The 18,917-nt window shown below is 45.0% G+C and overlaps 1 protein-coding gene across 4 annotated transcripts in view; it reads left to right on the forward strand.

The window, feature by feature from the left end:
• The window catches only part of NUBPL (NUBP iron-sulfur cluster assembly factor, mitochondrial), a 130,586-nt gene that overhangs the window by 52,891 nt on the left and 58,778 nt on the right, over positions 1-18,917 (forward strand). For 3 of the 4 annotated variants that reach the window (XR_013228475.1, XM_077323048.1, XM_077323047.1), the window contains exon 4: positions 6,430-6,520. Coding sequence is in view for 2 of the 4 variants with exons in the window: in XM_077323048.1 (XP_077179163.1) it covers positions 6,430-6,520 (91 nt within the window). In the remaining 2 variants the exon portion in view is untranslated. Of the gene's footprint in view, positions 1-6,429; positions 6,521-7,304; positions 7,386-18,917 lie in introns of those variants that run through there. The other variant, XM_077323049.1, reaches the window with a different exon arrangement.

Genomic DNA, 18,917 nt, shown 5'->3' on the forward strand with positions numbered 1-18,917 from the left:
TTCTGGTTAGGTTTTGGTTTCCATTTTTGATTTTGCATTGTTGTGATGAAGCAGTTTCAGCAAGTACAGATTATTTCGTTGATCCTTTATATGTGTGAAAAACATTTTTTAGAATTCTGAGGTATAAGAATCCTTTTTAAAAGAGATTTTGATGCCACCTTGTCAGACATAGGTAGACAATATATAAACAAAAAAACAAAAGTAAGACAAGCCCAGGGACATAACCAGCATAAAGCTATTTATATGCACCTCACTCCATTATGAAAGCTGAAAAGATAACCCACTAATTCAAAGTGAAATTAGAACACACTGCCTGTGTGATGGATTGGTGCAGGAAAGTTGCCATAAACTGCTCACTGCTCTTCCATTAGCTTATTGGGCAGTGGGCACAAAAGTGGGCACATCTTATGTCTGTGGGAAGCAGGAAATATTTTTTATTTTTATTTATTTATTATATTTGTATACCACCCTCCCCGGAGGCTCAGGGTGCTTTACATAAAATGTATAAACAATATATGAAACAATCCATAACAATCTACAACATATAACTAACTGTAACAATAATACTAATAACTAGAAATTGTAACAGTGCAAACAATGCAAGAGTGCACTGTGCAAACAGGTCCAGGGCACAATGATGGAGTTCTGGGAGGGAGGGTGCAGGGGCCCTTCAGACATTGTTGGTTATGTCTGGTCTCAATCAAATGCCTGGCAGAAGAGCTCCTTTTTGCAGGCCCTGCGGAACTGTTTTAGCTACGTCAGGGCCCTGATCTCCTCCAGGAGCTCATTCCACCAGGTGGGGGCCAGGACAGAGAATGCTCTGGCCCTGGTCGTGGACAGGCGGACTTCTTTAGGGCCAGGGACCATTAGCCAGTTGGTGGCGGCGGAGCGTAGAGCTCTTTGAGAGGCTATTGAAATTGAGCCTCATGATTTCTCATCAGAGAACAAGGACACCACGGAGGGCAAAGCCGTGACAAGCCCTGAGATGCTTGGACCCTCGGACCACCAGAGGCTGTCAGGAAATTTGCAAGTCAGTTAAAGGCGAAAGATTTATGCAATCTGAAGAGAAACCAGAGTTGTAAACCAGCTGCAACTTCTGGACCAGAAGCCCAGGAGGCACAAGAGCAGAAGCCACCACCAGTACCTCAGAGTGCTGTGGGACTATGAAGGAGTGTGGCTGGTTGCCAAGGACTCCATGTTTGCTCCTATGATCCTGAGAGCAGAGAATATGACAGAAAGCCAAGGTAGAAGCACAGCTTAGATGATGACGTGCATGCCAGAGTCCTCTTTTCTGACCATGAGACATCTGGAGACCTAGATCTACCATAAGGCTTTCCAGGATGTTGGACAAAGTTCAGCTGTGAGTGTCTGCAGACTCTAAACCAGTGGTCCCCCGCAACCTGCGGGCCGCGGCCCAGTGCCGGGCCGTGAAGGCCATGGCGCCGGGCCGCGGCTCCCTCTCCCCGCCCCCCCCCCGCAGTAAAAAACTTCCCCGGCCGCAAGCTTGCAGCCCGGGAAGCTTCTTACTGCGGCAGGGCGGTGAGAGGGAATCGCGGGCGCGGCCTGATGTGTGGGTGCGGCTCGCGGGCGCGGCCCGATGCGGGGACGCGGCCTGTGGGCGCGGCCAATGTGTGGGTGTGGCCCGAGCGGCCGCGGGCCGCACCCAAATGCCCTGCCGGTCCCCAACCTCAGAAAGGTTGGGGACCACTGCTCTAAACCATTGATCTAGCTGCAAGCACTCACTTCTGTAAATATCTTCAGTTCAACTCTGGTAGTTGTAGGAGCAGCAGCTTCAACAATGTTTGTTTACTGGCCCTGCCTCAGGTCCCTAGGTGTGAACAGGATATCTGTCCAGACTTGTGGACTCTTACAAATAAAATGTCATATGTTGAGCATCAAATAAAGTTGAATTTGGCAGTAATAACAAAACAAAATCAGAGTCCAGTGGCACCTTTAAGTCCAACAAAGATTTATTCATGAGCTTTCGAGTGCATGCACTCTTCCTCTGACTATGAACTGACCATCATGGCAATGGGAATATATAAGCAAAAGTTATTCCTGTTAAATTAGTAAACTGTGTCACAACATCCAAATACAGCTATATGATAATTCTTTGTTAAAACAGCCAATCAGTCCTCTCAAATTTAGTTGTAGTTCACAAAAACATAGGAGAAATAAAACTGTCCATGTTAGTGACTAACAGCTTACACTTTACCATTTTTTGCTTGCCCCATCTGTCTCCACCTAAGTGTGAAACATTTCTACAAGTAGAAGCTGAGCTGGAAACTATCATGTCCTGAGACCAGAGAGTTAAATTCAAAATTACATTATATATTACTAACAGTCACATCGTCCCTTTTAAAATAAATTGTGAGGAATGTGGATATACGTGAGTAATAAATCAACTAGTTTGTGCAGCAGATGCTTAAAAATAAAGAGGTGCAAATCTAATCCTGTTAATTGTGTATCAAATCTTGGAGGGGGGAGTTAAGCAGGATTTTTGATTGTCAGAAGACTGTAATAATCTTGAATCACACATAACTGTGACTATTCAGTTTTGAACTTTGTTTTCCAGCCCAATTAAGTAAAAGAAACAAATTTCACATATGTGTAGTATATGCATATTGTAGAATATGACTTTTCTCAGCTCTGAATTTGAGTTTGCTTGGTATTGGACTTCAGCATTTCCTCTTTGTCTGGAGCAGAATACAGACAGTCCTAAGTAAAACAAACAATCCTGCCAAAATAATTTAGATATTGCAGCCTGAAAGTTTGACTAGTGCCCATGGTGGGGTTCAGGGAGGAATAGAGGAAGAGGCACTGAAGGAATAAACACATTTACAACCATTTTTGGTGAAAGATGTAGCCATGGCTTATATTATTGCTTACAAAGTAGCAATAGGACGATCCAAGCATTGGGCGACCTGCTTGCCAATAAACCCCTCCCCAACTTGCCTGCTGGGGAATAAACAGTGGAGTGATAAGATAATGGGGCATGTGGGTGCCAGCCACTACATGGTCCCTCTGCTACCTGTTGGTGTAAGCCAGCCTGCAGCCACTGACTGGGAATATTCTACATCCTCAGCACACAACTCCACCTCCTCCTCCCCAAAATTGGGGAGGCAGACATGCAGGTACCCCCCCCCCCTCCAAGGATCCATCCCAGTGTCCAAACCGTTAAGTTGTGACAGGAAAGAGCAGAATAAATCCAAATATGCATCCTAACAATACAACTAGGGAGAGTAAGCCCTTCATGGGCTTGCTTAAATAGCCCCTTGAGCTTTGCAACCCGCACTGTGATATGCAGCCTGACATGGTAGGCTGCAGGGAACCAACCAGCCCCCACTTTGCCTTATCAAAGGGGCACCATGTGGCTGGAAGATGACTTCTTCCAGTCTTCCCCACCTCCTGAATTGCAAAGGGTGGTGGAGGTAAGTCTTGGGTGTGCTTCTCTTTGCTGTAATAGAGGAGCTGTCCTTAAACTGTAAAGCTTATCTAGCCACCTCGTAAATATCCAAAGGAAATAATTCACATGGTTCCTAAGTCACTTGCCTCATTGTCCAACAATGGTTATAGTTAGAAGCCATTGTAATGTTTTATCTATACCTCCTTTCCTGCAATTTACTGCCTCCTGTCCAATAAAGTTGTGGAAAGAGGGAACAATTATACTCAGTCATCCTGATGGATATCTTTCTAGATATATCTTATAGATAGAAATGTATAGTTGGAAGGGACCTGAAGGTAATTGTGCCCAGTACCCCTTAACAGAAGAGTCCATATCATTTGGTGTAACAGCATGCTGCAAATAGAGATCAGCAACCGCAAATGTGTGCTATCTCAGAAGTGCCATAAGGAAATTACTTGCTAAAACAAATATAAAGCGAGAACCAGCACAGTGCAGTGATTATGAGTTTTAGACTCTAATTTGGAGAACCAGGTTGGATTCCACATTTCTCCAAATGCAGCCAGTTGGGTGACCTTGCTCTAATCATGGTTCTATTGGACTGTTCTCGCACAATTCCTTTGTGTTCTAATTACATATTGGGGGAGATCTTGACATGAAAGCAACATTTCACAGTATCCCCATTTATTTTATTTTAAAACATTTGTAGCCTGTCTATCCCAAAAGCACTTGAAGAATCAACAACATAATTAATTAATCAAAGACAATCTGTAAAACTAATTCAAATAACCTTAAAGGTAAAGATATCCCCTGTGCAAGCACTGGGTCATGTCTGACCCTTGGGGTGATGCCCTCTAGCGTTTTCATGGCAAACTCAATATGGGGTGGTTTGCCAGTGCCTTCCCCAGTCATTACTGTTTACCCCCCAGCAAGCTGGGTACTCATTTTACCGACCTCGGAAGGATGGAAGGCTGAGTCAACCTTGAGCCGGCTGCTGGGATTGAACTCCCAGCCTCATAGGCAGACAGCTTCTGACAGCATTTCTGCTGCTTTACCACCCTACGCCACAAGAGGCTCATTCATAACCTTGCCACAGCCTAATGCTCAGGAAAGAGTAGTTTTCTGCCATCAACAGCAAATACAAAATCAGCGCAGAAAACACTAATTACCTTCCATCCCACCCTACCTCACCTCACCTTTGACAAAAAAGCCATGGTGGGGTTTGCTATATGGGTTCAGCTGGGCCAATCCACATGGTGGAGCAGTGCAAGAAAAAGCCTGATTCATGGTAATCTATAAGAACAACTTTGCCATTTGTCCCCTGTAACTCCCAACGCAAAGACTTTACTAACAATAAAATACTGAACTACTGCTTCTTAGGAAACGTGCTACTTTTGACTTAATTGTAGTTCTCCCTACCTTACCTGTTACAGAAAGTAAATTAACTCTGAGTTAATACTGTCTTAATTTTCCTGCCAGTGGCCATTGTTAGGAATGGACCCCTTCATTGTTGGTACGTTTGGGGTCTTCAGAGACATGTGACTTCTAGCATTTCATGTTCTGTTTGCCTGGTTGTCTTCACATTTTTGTTCTTGTGAGTGTGCTTTGTATTTATGTCCATATATATAATGTATACACACACATGCAGTTTATGGTAGTATATCATGTATTTGCCAAAATGGAGTAAATTTCTCAAAAGCTTATTCTTTGTTTAAATTTGCCCTGCTGATGTTTGTTCATCATTTACTACTAATATTCTTCTCTAGTTTTGAGACAGGAAGCCTCTTCATTGATTTGATTTTTATCATCCACTTAAATCTGAGCATAAACATGGTTCAACTCCATTTGCACTTAGGTGCAGGTAACTGAACTGATAAGTACATCTTCTGGATTATTGTAATACGTTCTACGTGGTGCTACCTTTTACCTTGATCCGGAAATAACAGTTGGTACAGAATGTGGCTGGTTGGGTCTGTACGGGGACCCCATGGAGGGCCCATATTCGATCTGCTCTCCAGCAACTGCACTGATTGCTGATCAAGTTCTGGATCAAATTCAAGGTTTTGATATTAATATTCAAAGCCCTATGGTCTGGGCCCTGTATACTTAAGGGACCACATCTTCCATTATGTTCCCTGGAGGACATTACAGTCAGCGAATACCAACACGCTGGTGATCCTTGGTTCAAAAGAGGTCCTTTTGGCCTGGTGGAATGAGCTTCCAGTTGGGATCTAGGCCACAACAGAGCCATCAAAGTTCCTCTGGCTCTGTAAAATGTCGCTCTTTCACCAGGCCAATGTTTAAGACTATGGTAGCCTAAAATCCTATTAGCTTTCCTCTTCCCCCATTTTCTTCCTCCCTCTGCCTCTAAGCTTCATATAGTGCTCTTTTCCCCTCCATGGAGACCTACCAATGAATGACCTGATGGAAGAGAGATGGGTAGGAGTGTGGATGAAGAGTAGCTACTGTCATGGTTTTATGATGGTTTTATTGCTACTTGATGATGATAATGTTTTAATGATGCTTGGGTTTATATTGTGAACTGCTCCAATAAAAAAATATAAATTTATTGAACCAGCTTAGGAGCATGGACTTCTAATCTTGCAAGCCAGGTTTGATTCCATGATCCCCCACATGCAGCCAGCTGGGTGAACTTGGTCTCACCACAGCACTGATAAAGCTGTTCTGACCGAGCAGTAACATCAGGGCTCCCTCACAGGGTGTCTGTTGTGGGGAGAGGAAAGGGAAGGCGAATGTAAGCCACTTTGAGACCCCTTCTGTTAGAGAAAAGCAGCATATAAGAACCAACTCTTCTAAATAAATAAATAGACCTGCATTGACCTTTGTGGTAGACAGTCCTCGGTGCTCATCTCCTTCATTGTGTTGCTTGACTGTAATGCTCACTGGTCTAAAGCTCCATATTTCATGATTGTTAAATAATTATAGTTAAATGTAGGTAACGTTAACTGTGGTTGGCATAGATAGTTTTACTGTTATTTGGAGAATGATGTTATTTCCCTCCACAGACAAAAGTTGTTGGTTTGCTGGATGCAGATGTATATGGGCCTTCCATTCCAAAAATGATGAATTTAAAAGGGAGTCCAGAAGTGTCATCGAGTAAGTTTTGACTTTTATAACTCTTCTCATTTTCATTTTAAATGTTACAGTGATTGTTCTGAGCATGATTAATAGAATAATGAAGCTCACAAATGGATATAAATATTTGTTTTGTACCGTTATTGGGGATAGAATCATTAAGTGCAGAAAAACAAGAATGAAATGTGCATTGTGAATTTTTAACCTTGTGCTTCTAAGTTCTTAATGTTTTCCGTTTTAGATTTATTTTTCCAATTGTTTCTCTTATTTTGTTGTGAGCTACTAGGCATTCTTTCAAATTGAAGGAGAGGTCCTCAAAATATTTATATAAATGTAGAAGTGGAAGGGCGCAGCAGGGCTCCCCACCCTTACCATCTGAAGATTGATATAGCATCAATACACTAGAATCTTTCTCACCTAAATGGCCAGACTCAGAGCATGTCAGTGCAGTTTTTAGCCTACATTTTTAAATTGCTAATCTGTAATATTTTAATATTCACTTTACTTATTTACTTACATATGTTTTTATTGTTGTTAGCCACCCTGAGCCTGTTGTCTGGAAGGAGGAGCCAATAAATCTAAATAATAAAAATAATAAAAAGTACTTCTGATACAGCTCCAATTTATGCATTGTGGAACAGTACTTGCAATAGTTAGAAGAGAACAGCTCATTCTCTCTAGGATTGCCAACCTCCAGGAGGGATCTGGAGATCTGGAATTATAAGTGATCTCCAGATGACAGAATCCAATTGCTAAGGAGAAAATGGCTGAGATCTTTGCTCTTCCCAAACCCTGCTCTCCACAGGTTCGATCCCCAAATCTCCAGAAATTTCCCAATCCAGAGTTGGCAACCACAGTTCTCTCCTTTGAGCAGACAGCCTATAGTGTAAGTAACAATTGCTGAAAGTAATGGACATGGTAGACTGGCTTGAATTGCTAAGAAGAAAAGTCTAATTTAATTTTTAAAATATCATTCATTATTTGGATACATATTAAATAAGAGAATATACTAACTGATTGCTGTTACTGTAAGTTGTATTGATTTAAAAATTAGATAGAGAGCTTATATAAGAATTTGTTTTTACTTTTGTAGAACCAGGAGTTTACTTTTACTTTTATATAACCTTATACACGATTAACTGCACATTTTAAGATAATTTTATGCCTATAATTCCAAGCAGAATTTCCTTGAGAGTCAGCAGTTATGACAGATTATTGTAGACAGGCTACAATCAATCATACTTCCCCATCATTCTTTTTTTTTTGTTTTGTTTTAGTCTGTTCCATCTCCTCCTCTAGCTTTTTAATACTGTGGGCAGTACCACCTCAGTCCTGCCGGTGTGGGGGGGGGGGCTGCGCCGCCTTCTCCCAGCCGCTGGAGCGGCCTAGACGCGTCTAAGACGTGGACAGGCCGCTCCAGCGGCCGGGAGAAGCCTCCGGAGACCTGCCGGTGGGGGGGGGGGGCTGCGCCGCCTTCTCCCTGAGAGCTGCCGGTGGGGGGGGCTGCGCCGCCTTCTCCCGGCCGCTCTTTTCCCTCCCTGCTCCTACTTTTGGGAGATGGGAAGACACCCCCCTCCCCCCTGAACATCTTGCCTCCACCTGGATGGGATATTCTTATCCAGAGAGGAAACATCTGTGTCACCCAACTTCCTGTGCCTTGGCTGTCTTCTTTCCTGAAGCACATCTGACAACTGTTTCAGCCGACAGGGAGAAGCACACCTTGCAGAGGGACAGAGGAAAGACGGTGGGACAAACATAGCTCCCTGACCTCTGCAAAGCCTCGCCTGCACAGGGGAGCTTTATATGTTGTGGACTATCACCGAATTTGGGGGCTTTATGCCAGTGTGGGTTTTATGTCAGGGGTCCCTCCATGATTCTGTCCACTGCATCTTTCTCCTCCCGCCCTTCGAGCCCAAGATATCAACGCATTACACTCCACCCTCACACCATTCTAGCGCCCGTTGTATTTCTGCCTACAACGGGCTTAAGCTACTAGTTTATAATAATTCAAAACTTTGTAAATCATCCAAAATCATAAATCACAACCAAAACGGGTTCCTAGGTAAATAATATCCCGTTTTCCCAAACTTCCTCAGTGATTGTGATCCTACGTATTTTCTTAATGTTTTCACTGCTCCATATTAATTATCCCATGGGCTCTCCGCTCATCATGCTTTTAAGTCTTAAAAGTATTGTCCAAGTATCATAGTGGCAGAGGGCAGTTTGGGGGTAAAACTGAACCTAGAACAAGTCTAAAAACTGACTGTTTTAATGTCTAAATTTGCATCTGTTCCTGATCATGTGATGATAATAAAAGGTTAGAAATAATTCGTGGCAATTTACACTGGTAGCTACGCTAATTTTGACAGCACCAGATTTTGTCTTTGTTATTTAATTCAGGAGGGTTGCATGGTTGACCTATCCAGTGGTAGGTTGCGTTTGGAATTTATGAAGTATGCTGGAATGTCTGTTAACGTCTCTCAAGCACTGATCATCTTGTTAGTCCAGATGTTGGGCTTTCTCATGGAGTGACAAGACAAGCATTTAGGAAGAGGTAGTTGCACAGTTTATTGGTTACCTCATTGTGAGAGCATTTGATTTGATTTTGGCAGTGAAAAAGGGGGGGTATAAAAACCAACTTTTCTTCTTCTAGGGAGGGCAATGGCTCTTCCTCACCTGGTCCTTTCCTGACTATCCACACGACTTCCATCTTGGAAGGGTTGAGTTTCAGGTGTCCTCGATCCAAAACATCACTGCTTCCAAACTTCTGATGAATGTTTCTGGCTATCAGGAAATAGAGCTGGGTGTTGTCAGCATATTGATGACACCCAAGCCCAAACCCCTAGATCAACTGGGCTAGAGGGTGCATGCATGTTAAATAAAGTGGGAGAGAGAACTGCACCCTGTGGAACTCCGCATGGGAACTGGAAACATTGTGATTGATTCTCTCCTATTGCGAACCTCTGCAAGAGTTGGTGGATGAGGTGAAGGAGGTGGGGACCCTAGGGGGAAGTGACCATGTCCTCATAGAATTCCTTTGGCGATGGGGAGGCAAGGAAGCTTGTAGTCAGACGCGGATGTTGGATTTTCATAGGGCAAACTTTAATAAACTCAGAGACATGATGAGTGTCATACCTTGGATGAGAATCCTGGAAGGGAGCATGTGAAGGGTGGGCGCTACTCAAACAAGAGCTATTGCATGCTCAATCCATGACTATCCCAGAAAGATGAAAACACTGCAGGAGCTCTAAGAAGCCTATTTGGATGAACAGAGAACTTCAAGAGGAACTAAGAAAGAATAGGAAAATGTTCAGGAAATGGAGGGAAGGACAGAGCTCTAAAGAAGAGTACCTATAGGTTACTAGGCACTGTAGATCAATCATCAGAAAGGCCAAAGCTGAGAGTGAGCTAAGATTGGCCAGGGAAGCCCACTGTAACAAGAAAAGATTTTTCAGTTATGTGAGGAGAAAACGTAATGTAAAGGAGGCAATAGGCCCACTGTTGGGTGCGGATGGACAAACTCTAACGGAGGATGCAGAGAAAGCAGAAAGGCTCAGCGCCTATTTTACATCTGTTTTTTCCCACAGGTCAAAGGGTTTAGGCACATCTGGAGATGACAGTAGCCAAAGGATAGTGTCTGGGTGGCAGGTTGACATGGATAGAGAGGTTGTCGAGAGGCATTTAGCTGCACTGGATGAGTTCAGATCCCCTGGGCCGAATGAAATGCACCCGAGAATGCTCAAAGAACTTTCTGGAGAACTTGCAAAACCCTTGTCCATCATCTTCGGGACCTCTTTAAGGACCGGAGATGTCCCGGAGGACTGGAAGAGAGCAAATGTTATTCCGATCTTCAAAAAAGGGAGGAAGGATGACCCGGGAAACTACAGACCAGTGAGTCTGACCTGTGTTGTGGGGAAGATAATGGAGCAGATATTAAAGGGAGCGATCTGCAAACATCTGGAGGACAATTTGGTGATCCAAGGAAGTCAGCATGGATTTGTCTCCAACAGGTCCTGTCAGACCAACCTGGTTTCCTTTTCTGACCAAGTAACAAGTTTGCAGGATTGTGGAAATTCGGTTGATGTCGTTTACTTGGATTTTAGTAAAGCTTTTGATAAGATTCCCCATGATGTTCTGATGGATAAGTTGAAGGATTTTCAGATAGTTAGGTGGATAGGGAATTGGTTAGAGTACCGCACTCAAAGAGTTGTTGTCAAAGGTGTTTCATCAGACTCAAGAGAGGTGAGTAGCGGGGTACCTCAGGGCTCGGTGTTCGGCCCGGTACTTTTTAACATATTTATTAATGATCTAGATGAGGGGGTGGAGGGACTACTCATCAAGTTTGCAGATGACACCAAATTGGGAGGACTGGCAAATCCTCCGGAAGATAGAGACAGAATTCAACGAGATCTGAACACAATGGAAAAATGGGCAAATGAGAACAAGATGCAATTTAATAAAGATAAGTGTAAAGTTCTGCATCTGGGTCAGAAAAATGCAAAGCATGTCTACTGGATGGGGGATACGCTTCTAGGTAACACTGTGTGTGAACAAGACTTTGGAGTACTTGTGGATTGTTAACTAAACTTGAGCAGGCATTGTGATGCAGCGGTAAAAAAGGCAAATGCCATTTTGGGCTGTATCAACAGGGGCACCACATCAAAATCGCAAGATGTCATAGTCCCATTGTATACGGCACTGGTCAGACCACGCCTGGAGTACTGTGTGCAGTTCTGGAGGCCTCACTTCAAGAAGGATGTAGATAAAATTGAAAGGGTACATAGGAGAGCAACGAAGATGATCTGGGGCCAAGGGACCAAGCCCTATGAAGATATGTTGAGGAACTTGGGTATGTTCAGCCTGGAGAAAAGGAGGTTGAGAGGGGACATGATAGCCCTCTTTAAGTATTTGAAAGGTTTTCATTTGGAGGAGGGCAGGATGCTGTTTCCGTTGGCTGCAGAGGAGAGGACATGCAGTAATGGGTTTAAACTACAAGTACAACGATATAGGCTAGATATCAGGAAATTTTTTTTCACAGAGTAGTTCAGCAGTGGAATAGGCTGCCTAAGGAGGTGGTGAGCTCCCCCTCACTGGAAGTCTTCAAGCAAAGGTTGGATACACACTTTTCTTGGAAGCTTTGGGCTGACTCTGCGTTGAGCAGGGGTTGGACTAGATGGCCTGTATGGCCCCTTCCAACTCTGTCATTCTGTGATTCTATGATTCTATGAATTATATGGTAATGATGGCAAAAGGTTTTAATTAAAAATAGATTAGACGCTAAGTTTTAAAGCTTTAATTATGATAATAACTGTAGCAAGGTAGATAGAAGGTTAAGTGTTAACTTTCTTTGGATTTCTGGCATTCTTCTTAGATAAGCTTTTGCATGCTTAACAGATTAGGATCCTTACCCCCCCCCCAGCATTTTTCAGTTTTGGGTTAGATTTAAATATATACCTTGTGCTGTTTTATGTTTTTTAATATAAATAGGCATTTTTAGGGAGAGAGAATCAACTGAAATGCTTCAGGATGCCAGTTCATTGTAAGCAGGTCAAGTACATTATCCAGATTTGGTTAGGATTCTAATTATTTGGAAGCTGTCCTACATGACAAAAGGAATATTAATGAACCGTATATACTCGCATATGAGCCAACCTGCATATTAGCCGAGGCACCTAATTACACCACAAAATGCTATAAAAACTTATTGATTTACATATAAGCCAAAAGTGTTGTTTGAATAGTGGCTTTTTCTCCTGTTTTGGGCAGTATTTCCCCCCTTTTCTTCCCACCCTCCTCCTCCTCCCTCCTCTTTCCCTCTGACCCCTCTTGCCTTTATTCCTTCATCTAGGGGTGTTTCCTCCTGTTCGCTGTTCTCCCTATGAGACAGGCTTCAGAGCTTCCTGCAGAGCTTCCTGCGACACATGCTATCCCTGTGCTAGCCTTGTTAAGGCAATGAGGGGGGGGGGGAGGTGGAGACTGCTCTTTCCCTCCTAGGTTTGCTGCCTCTCTGCTGTTCCTGCCTCTGCTTGTTCAGGCAAGTATAATTGTCTCCCACCCCCCCCACCCTCCAGTCTTCTCTGGAAGCTGGTTTTTTTTGTACCCACATATAAGCCGAGGGGGACTTTTTCAGCTTAGATAAAGGCCCGAAAAACTTGGCTTATATGCAAGTATATACGGTATGTTGCCAATTATAGGTATATCTTCAGTAGCCTGGAGGAGGCGGAGGAGGCGGAGGCGGAGGAGGCGGAGGAGGAGGAGGAGGAGGAGGAGGAGGAGGAGGAGGAGGAGAAGGAGAAGGAGAAGGAGAAGGAGAAGGAGAAGGGTTAGTTAGTTATTATATGCCATTTTTCTCTACAGGAAGGAGTCTCAAAGCGGCTTACAATTACCTCTCCCCACACCAGACACCCTGTGAGGTAGGTGAGGCTGAGAGAGCCCTGATATCACTGCTCGGTGAGAACAGCTCTATCAGTGCTGTGGTGAGCTCAAGGTCACCCAGTTGCTGCATGTGGAGGAGTGGGGAATCAAGCCTGGCTCATCAGATTAGAAGTCAGTGCTCCTAACCACTACACCAAGAATGGCCCTGGCCAAGTTCCCTTCAAGTGCTTGAACAAAGTTAGCCAGCCCTTAGCTGAAGGGAGAGAAAGACAGGAATAGAAACAAGCAGACTGTGTTGGGACTGGGTTGTAGCATCTTGGAGACGCATCTTTGGATTAGTGAATCTGCTCTGTAGGTATGCCATTGTGCTTCTACCTGTGCTCTATCTATAATCTATATTCTGTAAAACAAATGCTACTATAATCCCAGAGTCTCTAGTGCTTTTTCTTCCAAAGGACCCCAATCTGGATAAAAGCTGCCTCTGTGAATTTTTATATTATTATAAACTCACCCACCCACCTCTGACCTGGGGGGGGGGGTGCCAAAAGGCCCACCGAAGCCTTCAGAGGCCCCAGCAGGCGTTTTGCAGCAGAGGGGTTAAGCACTGGCGGGGACTCCTCTCCACACTGCCTCAGGTAGCCCTGGCAAGGCCGCAATCTCAGCTTCTCAGGCAGCCAGGAACGCTGGCGGCGACAGAGTCACCCTTCCCCTCCCCTCAGTAGCGCCGCCAAGGCCTGGTGAGGCTGTGGCCGGGGCTGCTTGATGTGCGGATGGGCTGACAGGGGTGAGCACTGAAAGGGGCTCCGTCCCCTCCCCCTCCCCCCACTACCCCCACCCCATCCCAGCTCCTGCTTACCAGGCTGGAGGGGTGTGTGGTCAGGGGTTGGGCATTCTTCATAATTGGCCGTTTGTTGGATGGCCAGCCAATCAGGGATTGGACAGTTAGGACAGCCTGATTGATTGGTAGGCAATGAGTCCCAAGTGCTCCCGGCACCCTCTTACCGTTTTATTTAGAGGTATTTATTGAGAGTCACTTACTCTTAGGAAGAGGCACAAAAAGCCCCCGCCATGAAATGCTATATGCTCACCCGGTAAAGGGTGGTGGATATTTGAGAACTGTCAGAGGTTGCGTTCAGAGATCTGGGGTTCATGTGAAGCCAGGACTGATGAAATGTCATGTGTTCAGTTTAAGATACTAAAAACCATTAATGCACAACTTCACGGAGTTGACTAACAGGGTGTAGTGATGGATTGTCTGTTGCAACTTCCACGTGACTGGTACTCAGATGGAGTCCTAGAAGAGAACAACGGCGGAAACCACCACAATTCCTTAAAGTCACCTTTCTCTTTCTTGAGGCTACTGTCACAGAATGACAGGATAGGATATATTAGATTCCTAAAGTGGGAGGGTCTCCCCAGATAACTCACTCAACTATCAGTTACTGCCCATTGTTCTCTCTACTACCTAAAGCAGTGGTTCTCAGCCTTGGGGTCTGGACCCCATTTGGAGTCGCCAGGCCCCTTTCCGGGGTCGGATGGTTGTCTGCCACCACAGTGGCAGGTGGCAGTGTGTGGAGGCGTGTGATGGAGGCGGTGAGTGGCAGCAGGAGGAGGTGGGCGAAGGCGGCGGAGCCATGGCAATGGCTGCCTTCATGCCACCACGATTGTTTTGTGCATACATATGCACATGTGTTTCCAGCGCCCCACTGGTTCTTTCTGCAACTTCTCAGCCTGTCCAGAGGGTCACACTAGCGCCTGCTAAGGAATACACTGAAACAGCTCTTTCAGAGCTGGCAAGAAAGCGACCCTCTCCCCCCATGGATCCACAGTCACCCCATCCCTCCTGACTCTGTCCAGCATGCCCCGTGTGTTCTGCAGCAGGGCCACCGCGGAACCCCCCGTGGTTAAAAGAAGGGAGAAAGGAGAGAAGCGGTGAGCCAAGGGAGTAAGACGCGTGCCCAAGCCCAGCCTGGAGTGGGACAGCAAGCAATGTGGATGCAGTGGCGGCGGCAGCAGCAGCAGCAGCCCCCTCTCCCAGGAAGGGCCCTCACCCCCCTCCAGTCACCTTCTGCGGGGGGGTCGCCCATGGCCACGGCTGGGGGGGGGCAGTGGAAACGCCTCTGCAGCACTAGCTGGGAGCATTGGCTGGGTCCCTGCTGGGCTTCAGTGCTGAAGTTGGGGTCATGGCGAAGAAAAGGTTGAGAACCACCGACCTAAAGTAAATAAAGCAGTGCTCCCAATCTCTATACATGGTTTCTTCACTTTCATACACAATTCTGTGTCCCCTGCTTTTATTCGGCTGGGTGACCACCTCTGAGCTCTGTTAGAATATGTTGATGACTGGTTATTTGGACATCCTTTCCTATCATAAGTTCTTGTTGAGGTTATACCTAAAGCCATTAAGGGACTAATTTTCTTTTGAAAGAGACATGTCAGATACTATGTTAGACCAAACCATAGTGATAGAAGCAGACTGCAGATGGGCTGATATTAGTGTGGAATATAAAGCATGGCTGGAGCATTTTAAAGAAAGGCATTATAATTAGTAATGAAATTCAAAGCAGTGCAGTAATCGGTATCTTTGAACAAACTGACTCGCATAGAAAATTGGGTGAAAAGATATTTTGACGTAGTTTTTAAAATAATTGGCTGAGAAGAAGCAGCTACACTGATGCACTCCTCATGCTGTGGGCTGACAGTCATGGGAAAGGCATTTAAGCATGAGGCAATGTAGACTGCTTATGTGACAAAGCACAAAAAGGGAGCTAATTTCATTGAGATGGAGAAAAATATTACATAATTTATACAACAAATATGAGATGATGGGTTGAATCCCACAGAAAATTTCTGCTAACCAAAAGAGGTTTGATTTTCAGTGATTTTCTCCCCCTCTTGTCTTTTGTGCTGTTCCTGGGGTGGGGGTGTCATTCTCTTGGAGCAGAGTTTGAGGGAGGCATTTTAGGCGGCAACAAAGGTAAGGAAGTCCAGCTCTATGGGCAGAAATATCTTCTGTCAGAAGAGATTTACAGTGGGATCCAAGTGAATCCTTTTCAGTTGCTTATACAAGACTAGCATCTACTCCATTTGTCAGTGCATGGCTTTCAGCAGTTTTATAAATCCCAGCCTTTATTGTTGATTTTGTGGCTTTGGTGTTCAGTACTATTTGCAATCAAGATAGCTTTCTAAGAGCTGAACTTGCTAGATTGAAGACAGCTCTGCTTTTCTACAAGCTTTGCAAGATCACCATTAATTTGCAAGTTAAATTGAGAATCCTGGTATATTTGATATACTTGAGCTGTCGGATAGTACTACAAGTCCCATCCATTATTTGCATTTCGTGCATTATAAGGAATAGGTTGGTTTGCTAAAAATGTTGAAGTACCTTGAAGAATTCTGGTTATATTATGTGTACCTAGAAGTAATATTCTGGTGGTGTGAAAAGAATACATGGATTGACTGGAGATGTTCCTCTACAAAATGATGTTTTTGATGAGCATATGGACAAGGAAAAATCTATGCATTGGAATTCAGCATTGTCTTTAGTTCTTTTTTTTTTCTTGGTGGAAAGTGCCAGGAAGTTCCAGTCAATCATGCAGAGTTCTGAGGGCAAGAGGTGGTCAGAGGTGATTTGCCATCTCCTGGCTCTGTGTAGCAGCCCTGGACTTCTTTGGAGATCGCCCATCCAAGTACTTACCAGAGCTGACCCGCATATAAGCAAAGGCAATTAATTACATCACAAAATGCTGGAAAAACTTATTGACTCACATATAAGCCAAGGGTGGTGTTTGGATAGTGGCTTTTTCTCCTTTCCTCCCCTCCCCCGTGTTTTGGGCAGGATTTTTTCCCCTTTTCTTCCCAACCTTCTCCTCCCTCCTCTTTCCCTCTGACCCCTCTTGCCTTTATTCCTTCCTCTAGGGGCATTTCCTCCTTCTGCTCTTTGCTCTCCCTCTGAGACAGAGGCTTTGGAGCTTCCTGTGACACATGCTAGCCCTGTGCTAGCCTCGTTAAGGCAATGGGGGGGAGGCGGAGACTGCCCTTTTCCTCCCAGGCTCGCTGCGTATCTGCTGTTCCTGCCTCTGCTTCTTCAGGCAAGTATACTTGTCTCCCACCCCCACCCCTCCAGTCTTGTCTGGAAGCTGGGTTTTTTTTTAAATACCCGCATATAAGCCGAGGGGGACTTTTTCAGCTTAAAAAAGGGCTGAAAAACATGGCTTATATGCGAATATATACGGCAGTTTTTGAATCTTTTAAAATTTGTATGTTCCCAAGTATTTTGTAGAAGAATGGGATATAACTATAGTAAGTAAATTAATATCTGTGATGATATTTGCCTTGGCACAGTAGTAAAAAAATTCTGAGAATCAGATTGTTGCACATGATGTGGAAAAAATCATCTGTGACAATCTGGCCATTGCAGGCAGCCACCAAGGATGGCACCCAAGGGGGTACCCAAGGGATGCATGGGCCGGTGGCCGGGCTGATCCCCTCACACTCCACCACTGGTGCTGCCAGGGATGACTAGCCAAGCCCAGCATTGAGCCTTGCTCAATCTGTCACTGGGGCTGTCTCTGGCACTGTTGCCACGGCCCCTGCTGCCTCTTTCACTGTGGTCTCTGTGGCCATTGCTACCATTGACACAGCCTCCACCAGTGCACCAGTTCTTCAGCGGAGCAGCACTGGAGCCGGGTGGAGAGGTAGGTGGCTGCCTTCTGTCTGGGAGGTGTGTGGGTGTGCATCATTGCCCGTTGCTACCTCTCCTTTCCTCACTGGCTGCTGCAACTGCAAGCACTAGTTCCACTGTCTGGCTGTTCAGCCCCTGCTTTTAGACAGGGAGGGTGCGGAGGTGGGAAGTGAACCGCTAAAGCAGGAAGGGCTGTGGCTGGAGCTGGGGCCATGACAGGGGGGCTGGGAGGCGGGGCTGATGGTGAGGTCCGGAGTTGACTGAAGGGGAGGCAAAGTGAAGTGAAGCGGTGGGCAGAGGCGAGCCCTGGCAGCCATCCCCAGCTGGCCCAGGCAAGAGACGGCCGACTCAAAGCTGCTGCAGGAGGAATGACCGAGTGCCGCGCTAAAAGGATGCCTGGTGTGTGGAAGGTGGTTTTGTGGCTGTGCTGTTCCTGTGTGCATGCTGCCCAGGGCCGGGGCAGGCTTGCCTCCACTCAACTTACAGGCAGCCGCAGAGCTGGCCATATGTGTTTCCTGCTCTTTCATAAGCTAAATTCTAATTGTGTATAGTTGAGATTCTATCCTTCATTAGGAATCACATCTTATCACCCCATTTGATTAAATGTTCCTTTTTAATTGCCTTCTATCTATATTATGTTGCCTAAAGTACTTAAAACTATGTTACCTAAATGTCCCTTACAATATCTGCATCTTTCATGCCAAAAGAGTATATGCTACAATACTCCCCTTTGATGGGTATTTTGGGAAATGATACCATTCACCTTGGCAGCGAGAGTCTTTTCTGCTTTTCCTGATGAGACATTGTGAAGAAGTGAGGAGGTGTATAATAATGGTTTGAGTGCTGATAAATCTGAACTAACATTTCAGCTCTACAAAAAGTTTGTGTTCATGATGCCATGGATTCCTTAGTTTCTGTGTGAGCATGAAACAACTGCTGTAGTCTTATTTTAAGTATATGTGGGAGAGTAGCTGCTCAGTATCTGTATGAAAAATATAATTTTAGAATCAAGAAATTAATAGTTGTAATCATGAACTATTGAGAACTGCACTAACCATTTCTGGCATCCTTCTTAAAACTACATTTGTTACAATGGCTTGGATCTTAATCAGTGCATGGTAGAGGGAAACAGCCTTGTTGCCTCCTTCTCACTGCAGTCTTCTTTGCTATCCCCACCATTGTGCTGTGCGTCAGTAGACCAGGGGCACCATATGGGAAGCAATCTGGGACTTGCCTTCCTTCATTCTAGAAAACCATTTTATTCTATGACTGGCTGTTGCAAAAAAGACAAGCAACTTTAAAAATTGAACAATGGCTAGTCTCCTCGGCCATGAGAACTCTTAAGGAACAAACCTCTAAGCA

The sequence above is a fragment of the Paroedura picta genome, chromosome 2 (assembly GCF_049243985.1).
Source record: "Paroedura picta isolate Pp20150507F chromosome 2, Ppicta_v3.0, whole genome shotgun sequence".
Lineage (NCBI taxonomy): Eukaryota > Metazoa > Chordata > Lepidosauria > Squamata > Gekkonidae > Paroedura > Paroedura picta.